We start from the raw sequence: 13431 nt of genomic DNA, 5'->3' as shown, positions 1-13431 counted from the left end.
ACATCTCTGACGTTTATAACAAATGAAACAGTTTGAAAATCGGTTGAAAATTGAGCAAGTTATGGTTATTTAAAAGTACATGCACCATTAAAACACACTGTTACGAGTGAGCGAGCTGCCTGTGACAAGATGGCCGCAAGTTGCGGACGGCGACCTCCATTGGCCAACAGCGCGCACGAGACATCTAGCCTTTATTATGGATATCTATGCCCGCGCGCCTCAGGATCTCACTCACACCGCCACCTGACGCACACATTATATACACACGAGCTCAATTTTGAATTGACTGACAGATGAGCTGCACGAAAGCGCTCTGTGGTGCAGCAGGATTTTAAACAACTTCCTGAGTGGCCGCGGACGTGCGCTGAATGCTGCCGCCGGTGTGTGTGTACACTCATTGAACGTGTTCTAATATTAAAGGCGCGGTGCGAAGCTCAGCGCCCTTAAAGGGGTCGCACACCGATGCTCAGCTCAGCGCCGCGACACGTCTTTAAAATATTGAGCACCCCCATATTGCCAAAATGGTATGATCCTCGTTTCATAACACCCGCGAAGATTCAACCGTGAGATCGGTGGTCGAATCAGGCTCCGCATATCGATGCATCGAATCTTCGACTATTCGGGGTCACCCCTAAAACAAACAATCAACACATAAAAGCCTTTCTGAACAGAAACGTCTTCAGTTCTGCTTTAAACTGATCCAGGCTCTGTACTGCAAATATGTATCTGTAAATATGTCTATAACTTTTATAATTCTTTCTTTTATTGTCAATATAATAAAAGTCAATGAGAACCGAGGCTGTCAAGGACAAAAATCAAACAAAAAAAATCATAAAGGGGTAAAAATAACATGCAATAACTTACGCCAGCTTTGGGTGAAGAACAGATTGAGCTGTTACATATTTTCCGCGCATTTTCATGAGACTGACGTCTGATTTGTGAAAGAATTGCTCTTTTGAAACCAGATATTTTCGATAAATTAGTTTGCAGAGCTAGTCTGAATTATTAAATTAATCAAACTGATCCGCTTCTCAAGCTTCATGAATGATTTTGTTTAGAGATGCACCAATATGAAAATATTAGCAGATACCAGAACATTTTGTGTACACTGCAAAAAATGCTCTTCTTATTTAGTATTTTTTTCTTGTTTTCTGTCCAAATATCAAAGCATTCTTAAATCAAGATTAATTTACTAGATCAGTAAAATGACATAAGATATTTGTGCTTGTTTTCTGGGGGAAAATATCTAAATGAAGTGAGTTTTTGCTTAAAGGGGGCGGTGAAACACTCAGTTTCAGTCAATCTCATGTCAGTCTAGAGTACCTATAGAGTAGTATTGCATCCTTCATATCTCCGAAAAGTCTTTAGTTTTATCATATTTATAAAAGAAATATGGGCTGTACCGAGTCTTTCCGGAAAAAACCGAGCGCCTGGAGGCGTATCGTGTGGGCGGAGCTAAAGAATGACAAGCGCGCAAAGCGGTGACGTCCTCAAGCGTGGAGAAACCCATCTATCTCAGCTAATACAGATAATGATCCACAATCAAATCTGAGGCTGAAATAAATAGAACAGGAGAAACGGCAACATCAAGACGTCCGTCTCTGTGGTATGGACTGTATTTAGGGGCCTTTGTGTGCAGTTTATGAGGACATGATTCGGTTTATGGACTATTGTATGTGACTAGACCTTAGAGGTAGCAAGCAAAACGGTTTTGCACGTCAGAGTCAGACTAGTGTAACGTTATACAGAACAACAATGGAGTAACCGTTAGCGCATTTGAATGACGAAGCACGCGATCGTATCGTTTACTGATGTTTACTCATGCGACGGTAGCCAATAGCAGAGACATTTGAAGTTGATTTACTCACCGGCTGCTTCCAAAGCAGGACCGCTCTGTCAAAAACACACTTCTTTGGTATGATTTGGTGAAGTCCTGACAGCAGTGACCGTGGAAATCCACTTTGCGACGCGACTGAAGCGATGTTGTGAAGCTTCCCGTCATTTCTGCGTTCAAATCGGTTCAAATGCAGCGCTGCCTTCCCAGAATGCTGTGCTGAAGCGTTGAAGTCGCTCGACGTCACCCATAGGAATAAAGTGGAGCGCGGCGCGTCATAAGTGTTCACGGACGACTGGATCTGCACCTGAGAGACTGTTTACGGCCGTGCATTTCCTCTCTCTCTTGCTCTAGTCGCGCGCGCGCACCCTACCGGGAGAAGAGCCCGTACGGCCCATACAAGGACCTTCCGCTCTATTAACGTCAAGTCGACCCATACTCGAAAAAAACTCTCCGAAACTTGTGAGAAACCGGAAGGAGTATTTTTAACACAGAAATACTCCATCAAACGTCCAACATTAGTTTTTGAAACTTTGTCTATGTTTAGGATGGGAATCCAAGTCTTTAACAGTGGAGAGCTCAGTATGCATGAAACAGCATTTCACCGCCCCTTTAAAACAGGCAAAAGGATCTGCCAATTTTTCATTGCCTATTTTAAGCAAAAACTCATTTCATTTAGATTTTATTTTCAACAAAACAAGAAAATAGATCTTATGTAATTTTACCTAACTAGAAAATGCATCTTAATTTAGGAAGAAAAATTACTAAGTAAGAAGAGCATTTTTTGCAGTGTAGCCGATGGCCGATATATCGGCCGATAAATCTTAATCCAAATTTGTCCAAACACGTCTCACCCTTAAAAGGTTAGTTCACCCAAAAAATATAACTCTGTCATTAATTCCTTCGTTCATCTTCAGACACAGATGAAGATATTTCTGATGAGATCTGAGAGCTCTCTGACCCCTCCATAGACAGCAATGAACACTTTCAAGGTCCAGAGAGGAAGTAAAGACATCTGTAAAATAGTCACGGGACTCCAGTGGCTCAGCTTTAATGTGATGAAGAGATGAGAATACTTTAGTGCGCAAAATCAAACAGACATTGTGTTGATGTGATAAATACAGTGAAGCGCTTTCGAGTTACGTCAGAACGCCGGCTCATTATTGGCCGAAGCTGATCATGTGACGCATGCGTTTGATGCTGACCAATGTCAACAGCGTCAGAGACTGACACACACGAGAAGAGATTGTTAAATAAAGTCATTATTTGTGTTTGTTTGTGGGCACTAAAGTATTCTGATCGCTTCATAATATTAAAGGCCCGTTCACACCGGGGCAATTTTCACGCGCGTTTATCAGTGACATTTAACGCCTCGTGACTAAACAAAGGGCGGCGATGTGGTGTGCACACTGACGCGCAAAATCGCCAGCCGTAAAAGCGTCATTTTTTTAAACGGCCTGTTGTTTTTTTGTGTTTTGACGTGGCGCGTTAAAAACTGGCTGATCAATCAGAACGCCGTTTTTTTTCACGAGCCTGGAGCGGCTGAACTTACAGCAAAACACCACTTGGTGGCGCTCAAGCACAAAACGGTCTTACCGAGCCAGAGGTGGGTAGTAACGAATAACATTTACTTCGTTACGTTTACTTGAATACATTTTTTGGGTAACTTGCACTTTTAGAGTATATTTAAAGATGGATTTCCTGTGAAAAAAACTGTACTTTTACTTCGTTACATTCGGTGGCGTTCCTCCGCTTTTGTCACATGGTAATAATAAATAAAAAAATGTTTTTGTTTTTTTAAATAAGTGACTTGTCGCTTGACTTCTCGCTGAATACACATCACCCACTTATAATTAGAACGCGTTTAATCGGACGATGATGGCCGAAGCAGAGGGGTGTGTGTGTGTGTGTGTGTGTGTGTGTGTGTGTGTGTGTGTGTGTGTGTGTGTGTGTGTGTGCGTGCGTGTGTGTGATGGGTAGGTTTAGGGGCATAGTGTGTGTGTGTGTGTGTGTGTGTGTGTGTGTGTGTGTGTGAGAGATGGGTAGGTTTAGGGGCTGTGTGTGTGTGTGTGTGTGTGTGTGCGTGCGTGCGTGCGTGCGTGCGTGCGTGCGTGCGTGCGTGCGTGCGTGCGTGCGTGCGTGTGTGCGTTGGGTAGGTTTAGGGGCATAGTGTGTGTGTGTGTGTGTGTGTGTGAGATGGGTAGGTTTAGGGGCTGTGTGTGTGTGTGTGTGTGTGTGTGTGTGTGTGTGTGTGTGTGTGTGTGTGTGTGTGTGTGTGTGTGTGTGTGTGTGTGTGTGTGTGTGTGTGTGTGTGTGTGTGTGTGTGTGTGTGTGTGTGTGTGTGTGTGTGTGTGTGTGTGATGGGGAGGTTTAGGGGCAGTGTAATGGGATAGAAAATACGGTTTGTACAGTATAAAACCATTACGGCTATGGAATGTCCCCATATCTCACAAAGACAAACGTGTGTGTGTGTGTGTGTGTGCGTGCGTGCGTGCGTGCGTGCGTGCGTGCGTGCGTGCGTGCGTGCGTGCGTGCGTGCGTGCGTGCGTGAGAGAGCTATGGGAGGCAGATCACCCGTGGCCACATGTTCAGTCTATGTTTTCACTCCAAGATGTCAAAAAGAATAGTTTCATATCAAAAACATGATGTTTCTCCTTTTGACTTCCATGATTCATGAACATGTGTGTTATTGTTGTGTAATTTTTTATTCATCTTCTAATTTCCAACCCATCCCTCTTCACTAACATTCACAGCCCGTCTAATCATGTTGTTTTTCCTCCATGTTTGTGGCGCTTCATTTCTTTCCCCCAGACGAGTTTTCTGGTGTGTATGTTTACGCTGCTTTTCATTTCATCCTCTCTGTGTCATAATACCACAACTTTCCAGCCAATAGTAACTAGTCTGTCCACACATTATCGAAGCTTTAGACAAAATATCATGGACTCATATTTGATGCATCAGGCTTTTATGGCTCATATAGTCTAATAAAGTGAGAATATGGAGCCCAAACTGAGCAAAAATATGCAGTTTGGTGCAGATGCTGATTTTTATATGAATTTCTGATGCTTCATAACAGTAAAGCAGACAATCATATAAAATGTGTATAAATATCAATATCTGCTAATAATAGTCTTAGTAAGATGATATTTAAATGCTCAATTTTATGAACAAAGCTCTGTAGTTTTAAACATATAATGCATTTGACAAATAAACCTTCCTCAAAAGCCTGATTTTATATTTTTATATTTTATATTGCGAGTGATATTTGACAGTTTGTAGTTTGCTTGGTTTAGTTTTGGTCATTCACTGATCCTTTTTCTTGTTCTTTGGTTTGCATGCCAATTTTAGACCTTAATTTCTTTGGTAAGCATGATTTCTTGACTCATTTCTTGAGTTTTCTGTCTCAGAAACGGTCAAATCAGCTTTTGTGTGTTTTCAGAGATCGTTTTACTATATAATCGTGTGTCAAATGAAATGTTTGATGTTGTTGTTGTGTAGGTATGGGTCGTGAAGTCGAACACCTGATCCATGAGAACACTCAGCTACTGGAGACAAAGTAAGTCATAATGTGGCTTTATTTTTCTGACTTACACTAGCTGAAAAACACCAAACAATCTGCGTTTAGTCCAGATTTCCTCCAAACGCGCTGCGTCTGCTGCCCCCTACTGTATTACAGCAGTCATGGCAACTGCACTCAAATGTTGTTAAACCAGTCATATTCCATTTTTCAAACTTTTCTATTAAAATACTAGTTATTTATTATTTATTTCTGTATATGTATTGTCTCTCTCATACACCGATCAGGCATAACATTATGACCGGTGAAGTGAAGAACACTGATCTCTTCATCACGGCTCCTGTGTGCAGGGCTCTAGAGTGCGCCTAATTTGGTCGCACATGCGCCTAAAATTTGTAAGGGTGCACCTAAAAATTTCCTAGGTCGCACCAGTGCACCTAACGTCCTTGCATCTGCTCAGCTCAGCTGCCTCCATGAACGAAGCGTTTTTTCACCTTTGACGGAACTCACACACACTCATGGTTGGATCATGTCGTGGTCTAAACCAATCAGAGACAGAGATGGGGCGGGTCTTTGCCTCTGATTGGCTGTGGTCCAGACTCCTGATATTCCTGCTCAGTGCTGCGTGCGGCCTGCGAGTGATTTGAAATTGCGCGACCTAAGCAACACCAGGTAGTTCAACTGTATCCGCAAACTAAACGCGGTGGTTTGTGAGCCCATTTTACTCTGTGTGAGTGAGTGAGTGAGTGAGTGAGTGAGTGAGTGAGTGACTGAGTGACTGAGTGACTGAGTGAGTGAGTGAGTCAGTGAGTGACTGAGTGACTGAGTGACTGAGTGACTGAGTGAGTTACTGAGTGAGTCAGTGAGTGAGTCAGTGAGTGAGTGAGTCAGTGAGTGAGTGAGTCAGTGAGTGAGTGAGTCAGTGAGTGACTGAGTGAGTGACTGAGTGAGTGAGTGACTGACTGAGTGAGTGACTGACTGAGTGAGTGACTGAGTGACTGAGTGACTGAGTGAGTGAGTGAGTGAGTGAGTGAGTGAGTGAGTGAGTGAGTGAGTGAGTGAGTGAGTGAGTGAGTGACTGAGTGAGTGACTGAGTGAGTGAGTGAGTGAGTGAGTGAGTGAGTGAGTGAGTGAGTCAGTGAGTGAGTGAGTCAGTGAGTGAGTCAGTGAGTGAGTGAGTGACTGAGTGAGGGAGTGAGTCAGTGAGTGAGTGACTGAGTGAGTGACTGAGTGAGTGAGTGAGTGAGTGAGTGAGTGAGTGACTGAGTGAGTGACTGAGTGAGTGACTGAGTGAGTGAGTGAGTGAGTGAGTGAGTGAGTGAGTGAGTGAGTGAGTGAGTGAGTGAGTGAGTGAGTGAGTGTGTGAGTGAGTGAGTGAGTGAGTGACTGAGTGAGTGACTGAGTGAGTGACTGAGTGAGTGACTGAGTGAGTGACTGAGTGAGTGACTGACTGAGTGAGTGACTGAGTGAGTGAGTGAGTGAGTGAGTGAGTGAGTGAGTGAGTGAGTGAGTGAGCGAGTCAGTGAGCGAGTCAGTGAGCGAGTCAGTGAGCGAGTCAGTGAGCGAGTCAGAGAGCCAGCGAGTGTGTTGTGCACCGCCTATAGGCTCATATTACTGACACCATTTAAGAACAGAAATACTGCACAATTGACTTTACAGCAGGTGTGTGTTGGTCAGTGGTTTTCAGTTCCTCACAATAGTAACGCTCCAACAATGCTCCTGAACACACCTGGTTTAGACCAGACGCCCATGGGTGAACAGACACACAAACACACACACACACACTCTGATGGGTGAACAGATGCGCCAGTGCATTTGATATTTAAACACGAGGAGCTGGATGTGAAGATGAGAACTGCGTCGGCTGACACGAGCAGAACACACACTTGTGTCGCGCCTGGCGTCGCATTGCACAGTGTGTGTGATCGGACCCTCAGACTTTGAGAAAGGGCATAATAGGATTGCTGTGTTTGCTGCAGGAACGCTCTGAATGTGGTGAAGAATGATCTGATCGTGCGTGTGGATGAGCTGGTGTGTGAGAAAGATGTTCTTCAGGGAGAGCTGGAGGTCCTGAAACAGACCAAAGACAAACTGGAGGAGAGGAACAAAGAGCTGGAGGACGAGCTCAAACGGTCTGTCATTAGACACACACACACACACACACAGACAAATAAAACAGACACACACAGACACAAACGCAGATTTTGAGTGAAGCTTCTGTGTTTTTTTGTTTGTTTATTTGCCCAGAGTCCGAGCTGAGACGGAGGAAGCCAAACTGAAGACAAAAGAGGACGATGATGTAAGCCAGCATTAGAAATCTGCGGATTAGGGTTGAATCTTTTAGTCTCCTCACGGTTTGATTACATTTGAAGAAGCCAAGGAAGTCGAAAACGATTATGAATGCAACTGATTTTCAAATGGAAACTGGAATTTCAAGATGATATCACTGGGACAAAATCCCAACCACACTTAAATCACATCGCAATATATACTAGTGTTTAAAGATGTGACGGTACCAAGTTGGTACCGAAACCAATAAAAAATACACTTTTAAGGTTTGAAGTGCACATTCAATATGACTAAACACATTTCTTTTTCACAAAGGGAAGCTCTGTCCGATGTGAAATCAGAGCTGTAAAATACATCGGCCTGTATCTGTCAACGGGATTCACAATTCATATTAAACACAGAAATCAATAATGATTTATGTGAATTTAAAATATTAGCTACAATATGATTTTATATAGACTAGGGATGTCATAGTACCAAATTCCAGTGGTCAGTACCGATACCATGAAATATTACGGTTCTCTGTAGCAATTTAGTTACCACCGCTAAATGTTTATTTTTTATTTTTTATTTTTTATTTAGCTATTTAAAAAAAGAAGAAATGTAAACTCAATGAGTTTATTATTTATGATGATAATCATTATAAGTAAATTATACATAAGCATTTAAAGGCTACATGCTGTAAATATTGTTGATCAAGTGAAAAATAAGCTAGGCATAATTATTTTTATTATCAGTAGCCTGTTGTTATTATTATTCCATAGAGACGTGGCTAAATCTACTGTACAACAGAAGCCTAATATATTAGTCAAATTCTTTAAATTAAACCAAACTTTTATTTTGACGGGTTGCCGTAAAGAGCTTTGAGTGTCTGTGTTCATGATTTAACAATATAATGTTTTCTCAAACGAAACGGTAAATTCTCACGAAGTGACGGACGGTTTATCCATTCCCAATCCAACGCATTCGTGCAGCTCGCCGTAATCTGTATAGATGGAGATTACAATCAAGCAGCTGTTAGTTTGATTAGATGCTAGTTCAAAAATGGTGGATCTCAAGTTTGTGTTCGTCTACTTGGTCAAATAATCTTTATTTCTATCGCGCTTTTACAATGCCGATAGTTTCAAAGCAGCTTCACAGTGTTAAACAGGAAAATAATGCAACAGAATTAGATTCAGCCGTACAGCCGTTCTGGAGAAAACAGTGATGTTATCAGCTTATTTTAATTTGTCATATAGTGTCAATGTGGGCAGATCAGTAATACAGTTAATACAGTTCATTTAGTTTAGTAATTTAAATGTATTTGGATATTTTGTTAGATATTTTAGTGTCCAAAAATAATCATATATTCTGGCATCACTATATTCGATTATATATAATGTTGAATATAATGTATAATGATGCAATGGGGGAATATTTGTGGGTCATAATAATAATAATACCCAAGTAGTAATATTGTTTTAATAATTATAATAATAAAAAAAGTAAAAAAGTAAAATTAATAAACCTTTATGCACTGCAAAAAATGTTTTTTTTACTTAGTATTTTTGTCTTGTTTCTCGTCCAAACATCTAAAAATTCTTAAAACAAGAAGTATTTACTAAACAAGCAAAAGTTATTGTCTTGTTTTGGGAAAAATAGCTCAAAATGAAGAGAGTTTTTGCTTAAAATAAGATAAATAATCTGCCAATGGGGTGAGAAAAATAATCTTGTTTTCTGTTTGAATTAAGATTATTTTTCTCACCCCATTGGCAGATTATTTATCTTATTTTAAGCAAAAACTCTCTTCATTTTGAGCTATTTTTCCCCCAAACAAGCCATTTTTTTTACTTGTCTAGTAAATGTTTCTTAATGTAAGAATATTTTGATATTTTGACTAGAAACAAGACAAAAATACTAAGTAAGAAAAGCATTTTTTGCAGCGTGTTGACTTAAAATATCGGGATACATATGGTATTGTGAGTTCAGTATGGTGATCGAATCGTGACAGGAGTGTATCATTACACCCCTACTAACTACTTCCATGTGTTTCCCTCAGAGCGACGTGCCCACGGCCCAGCGGAAGCGCTTCACGCGGGTGGAGATGGCTCGAGTCCTGATGGAGAGGAACCAATATAAAGAGCGTCTGATGGAGCTTCAGGAGGCCGTCAGATGGACCGAGATGATCCGGTCAGTCACATTCATCTCCAGTCCCAACACTAGGGGTGTGAACCTACACTGGTCTCACGGTTCGGTTCGATTACGTTTATCATGACATCGATTCGGTTCAATTACATATCACGATTCACCGCATCCTCACTGCAAAAAATGCTTTTCTTACTTAGTATTTTTGTCTTGTTTCTAGACTAAATATCTAAAAATTCTTACATTAAGAAACATTTACTAGACAAGTACAAATTATTGTCTTGTTTTGGGAAAAATTACTCAAAATGAAGAGAGTTTTTGCTTAAAATAAGATAAATAATCTGCCAATGGGGTGAGAAAAATAATCTTGTTTTCTGTTTGAATTAAGATTATTTCTCTCACCCCATTGGCAGATTATTTATCTTATTTTAAGCAAAAACTCTCTTCATTTAGAGTTATTTTTCCCCAAAACAAGACAATTACTTTTAATTGTCTAGTAAATGTTTCTTAATGTAAGAATTTTTAGGGTGCGTTCACACTTGTCATGTTTGGTTGGATTAAAACGAACCCTGGTGCGGTTGCTCGGTTAGTGCGGTTCATTTGAACACATGTGAACGCTGCCATCCGAACCCTGGTGCGCACCAAACAAGCGGACCGAGAGCGCTATAAAGATGGGTCTCGGTCCGCTTCCAAACGAACTCTGGTGCGGTTCGATTGATATATGAACACAACACGGACCAAAGACATGTAAACGAACCAAAAACCGTACGTAATGACACAGGATGCGACGCATAGTCAGCTGATTTGAAGACGCGGAAAGATCAGTGTATCCAAAATGAATAAAGTTAACGTTAGAGGGCAAACGTGGAGCAACGAGGCAGAGCCTAATCAATATTTGGTCCGACGAGCATGTTTCGAAAATGCTAGAAAAAGCGCACAAAAAGCAAACCTGGCTCTTCTCATCAGAGGACCTGTGTTGCCCATTAGTTGGTACAGACGACAGAACGGCCGTCTATTTTCTGCATACAACGGAGGAAATCCTGGAGCTGTTTTGAATGTTTTGAACATTTTATGAGCTCTTCATGAGTTCTCAACTGGTAAAAATAATGCCATATGTAGCCTATATGCATAAAATGATCACGTTTAATCCAGCACACAGCATTGTTTTGAATGTTCGGTAAGCAAGCTCCTACGTCATTTAAGCCGACCAATCAGGTTGTGAGCGTCTCCCTATGCCTTTGGTTGGGTAACTTTAGGTTCGCTGTTAAAAATGCCAGTGTGTGAATGCGAAACGGACCAGGACTATATGTTTTTTTTTGTTTTTTTGGTCCGGACCAAACGAACCGAACTACAAGTGTGAACGCACCCTTAGATATTTTGACTAGAAACAAGACAAAAATACTAAGTAAGAAAAGCATTTTTTGCAGTGTACAATGTTGTCAGTCAGATATATGAACTGAACCTTTAATTTGACCTGCTGAAAGAAAACACTCTTCTTACATGTATCAAACAAAACTCAAGTCTGGGCACAGAAGACAACAGGAGCATTTAGAGCAAATACACACAATACTAAAAGTCACTTTAAGAGGTGGTCTGAGCCGCCTTACAGTCAAAACTAAAGTCTAAATGCTTCTGGTTGTTGAAACCACATATGTAAAAAAATAAATAAATAAATAAACATATGAGAGCGTGTTTGTAGGCTATATGACGTTTTATCCAGATATGACGGTGCATCACCACAGACGAGTATCTCTTCATTAAGCCGACGCACAAACTACCGCAAATGAAAGCGAGAGTAAAGTCGCTCAACACACACTCATCTTCATTAAAGTGCAGAAACTGAATGATCTTACAGTGTGTGTCCACTCTCACTCATATTACGGTCTTTGATTGTGAAATGATCTGATGATTAATAAAACGCAGCTCATATCTGTTGTTTTCGGTGACGTGAACTCCATTAAATCTGCATATAGTGCGGGAACTGAACAGATTATATCCGTTTTGCGGAGACACATTTATGAGCCCAAAGTGTAAATGAAATCGTTTTGATAAATCAGATAGCTTTGATTTACACACAGCACGTGTGTGTGTGTTCAATAAAGCTGAAATGTGCACAGATGTCGACTTTTGAAGTTGTTGGAGCATTTTAATCACTCGTACTCGCGTCTCGCCTCGCTCTGCCATTGTGTGAACCGCGACAAAACACGTGAGTGACAAATAACATTATAGGTGACGTCAGGAACATTATAACCGGTTATGGTCTATTACTGAACCGTCCTCCCGATGCATCGACGAAACTATAAATTTCAACACCCCTAGTCAACACACACATCCTAACCGGTTTGCATTGCATTGACTAAAGTGTGTGTGTTTTTGTCCAATGCAGAGCATCAAGAGAGAATCCAGCTTTGACTGAGAAGAAAAAGTCCAGTATCTGGCAATTGTAAGCAACATTTTCTTAGTTCTCCTCAAAGTTTGTGTTAAATTGGTTTGTGTGGTTTGGCGTTCAAACAATGTTTCCCCCCCTCTCATTTTATGTCCCCCTTTTATTTGTTTTCCTTCTAGGATGTAGGTAAATCTTAGAAAAAGTGATAAAACGTGCACTTGGTTTGATCCTTGAATCCAAAAATGTGTTCTTGGGCCTGGGAATGGTGTTTAAAGCTTTAAAGGAAGCATAGCAGGAATTTACAGCCAGACCGTTCGTTACATTGCATTAAACTTTACTAACGGGACTAATGCTTGAGCGTTCATTACACTGACTTTTAAAGGATTTGGCAGAAAGCGGTCCGCGGGGGCTCGTTTTCGTCATTGAAATGCCCTTCCCAGGTCATTTCAGTCTACTTGGGGTTTTGTGTTTGGGGGCATTTAAGGTTTTGCATCTATTTTAAACCCATTCATTCTCCTGTTGTGTGCTCCTGTGTGTTCTCTGTATCCCTGCTCATGTTGTCCTGTGTGTTTGCAGAAGGTGTGTTGTTAGTCCGATGTGGGGTGTGTGTTTAGGTTTGGAATTAGAGCTGCACAATTAATCGTTAAAAGATGGCAATCTTATTCCTAAATAACAATTGAATAGTTTAGGCATGAAACGGCTTCACCGTCTTTTCAGCCACACATCATTATTTATGTTTTGCAAATATTAAAACCATCATGGAAGTGATGTGATATAAGTTTTAGTTTGGATATAAACACTGATGTCTATGGTAGCGTAGCATTTTGAAAATAACTTGCCTTTTCAAATATCAATATTATCAATTGCATTGTTACACCAGTTGATGCGACAAGGGACTGTTGAAAATGTGTTTGGCAATGAATCATTCATTCACGAGATTCATTCATAAACAAGTCTTTATGAGTGAGTCATTGAATCATTCACTCGAGAGATTTGTTCAAAAACACTGATTCATCCAGTAATGAAACAAGTGAAGTCTTTATGAGTGAGTCATTGAATCATTCACCCAAGAGATTTGTTCAAAAACACTGATTCATCCAGTAATGAAACAAGTGAAGTCTTTATGAGTGAGTCATTGAATCATTCACCCAAGAGATTTGTTCAAAAACACTGATTCACTCAGTAATGAAACAAGTGAAGTCTTAATGAGTGAGTCATTGAATCATTCACAATTGCCATTATGTCAGAGCCTCTAGTAAATTCCATGTTATTTTGTCTAGT

At 40.7% G+C, this 13431-nt stretch overlaps 1 protein-coding gene across 4 annotated transcripts in view; it reads left to right on the top strand.

The window, feature by feature from the left end:
* Positions 1-13431, top strand: part of spag9b (sperm associated antigen 9b) — a 112808-nt gene that overhangs the window by 68668 nt on the left and 30709 nt on the right. For all 4 annotated transcript variants that reach the window (XM_067430747.1, XM_067430746.1, XM_067430748.1 and 1 more), the window contains 5 exons: positions 5333-5390; positions 7331-7483; positions 7599-7650; positions 9679-9809; positions 12151-12207. In XM_067430747.1, coding sequence (XP_067286848.1) covers positions 5333-5390; positions 7331-7483; positions 7599-7650; positions 9679-9809; positions 12151-12207 — 451 coding nt within the window. The remainder of the gene's footprint in view (positions 1-5332; positions 5391-7330; positions 7484-7598; positions 7651-9678; positions 9810-12150; positions 12208-13431) is intronic.

Source organism: Pseudorasbora parva, chromosome 21 (assembly GCF_024679245.1).
Source record: "Pseudorasbora parva isolate DD20220531a chromosome 21, ASM2467924v1, whole genome shotgun sequence".
NCBI lineage: Eukaryota > Metazoa > Chordata > Actinopteri > Cypriniformes > Gobionidae > Pseudorasbora > Pseudorasbora parva.
This window is presented reverse-complemented; position numbering and strand designations above follow the sequence as displayed.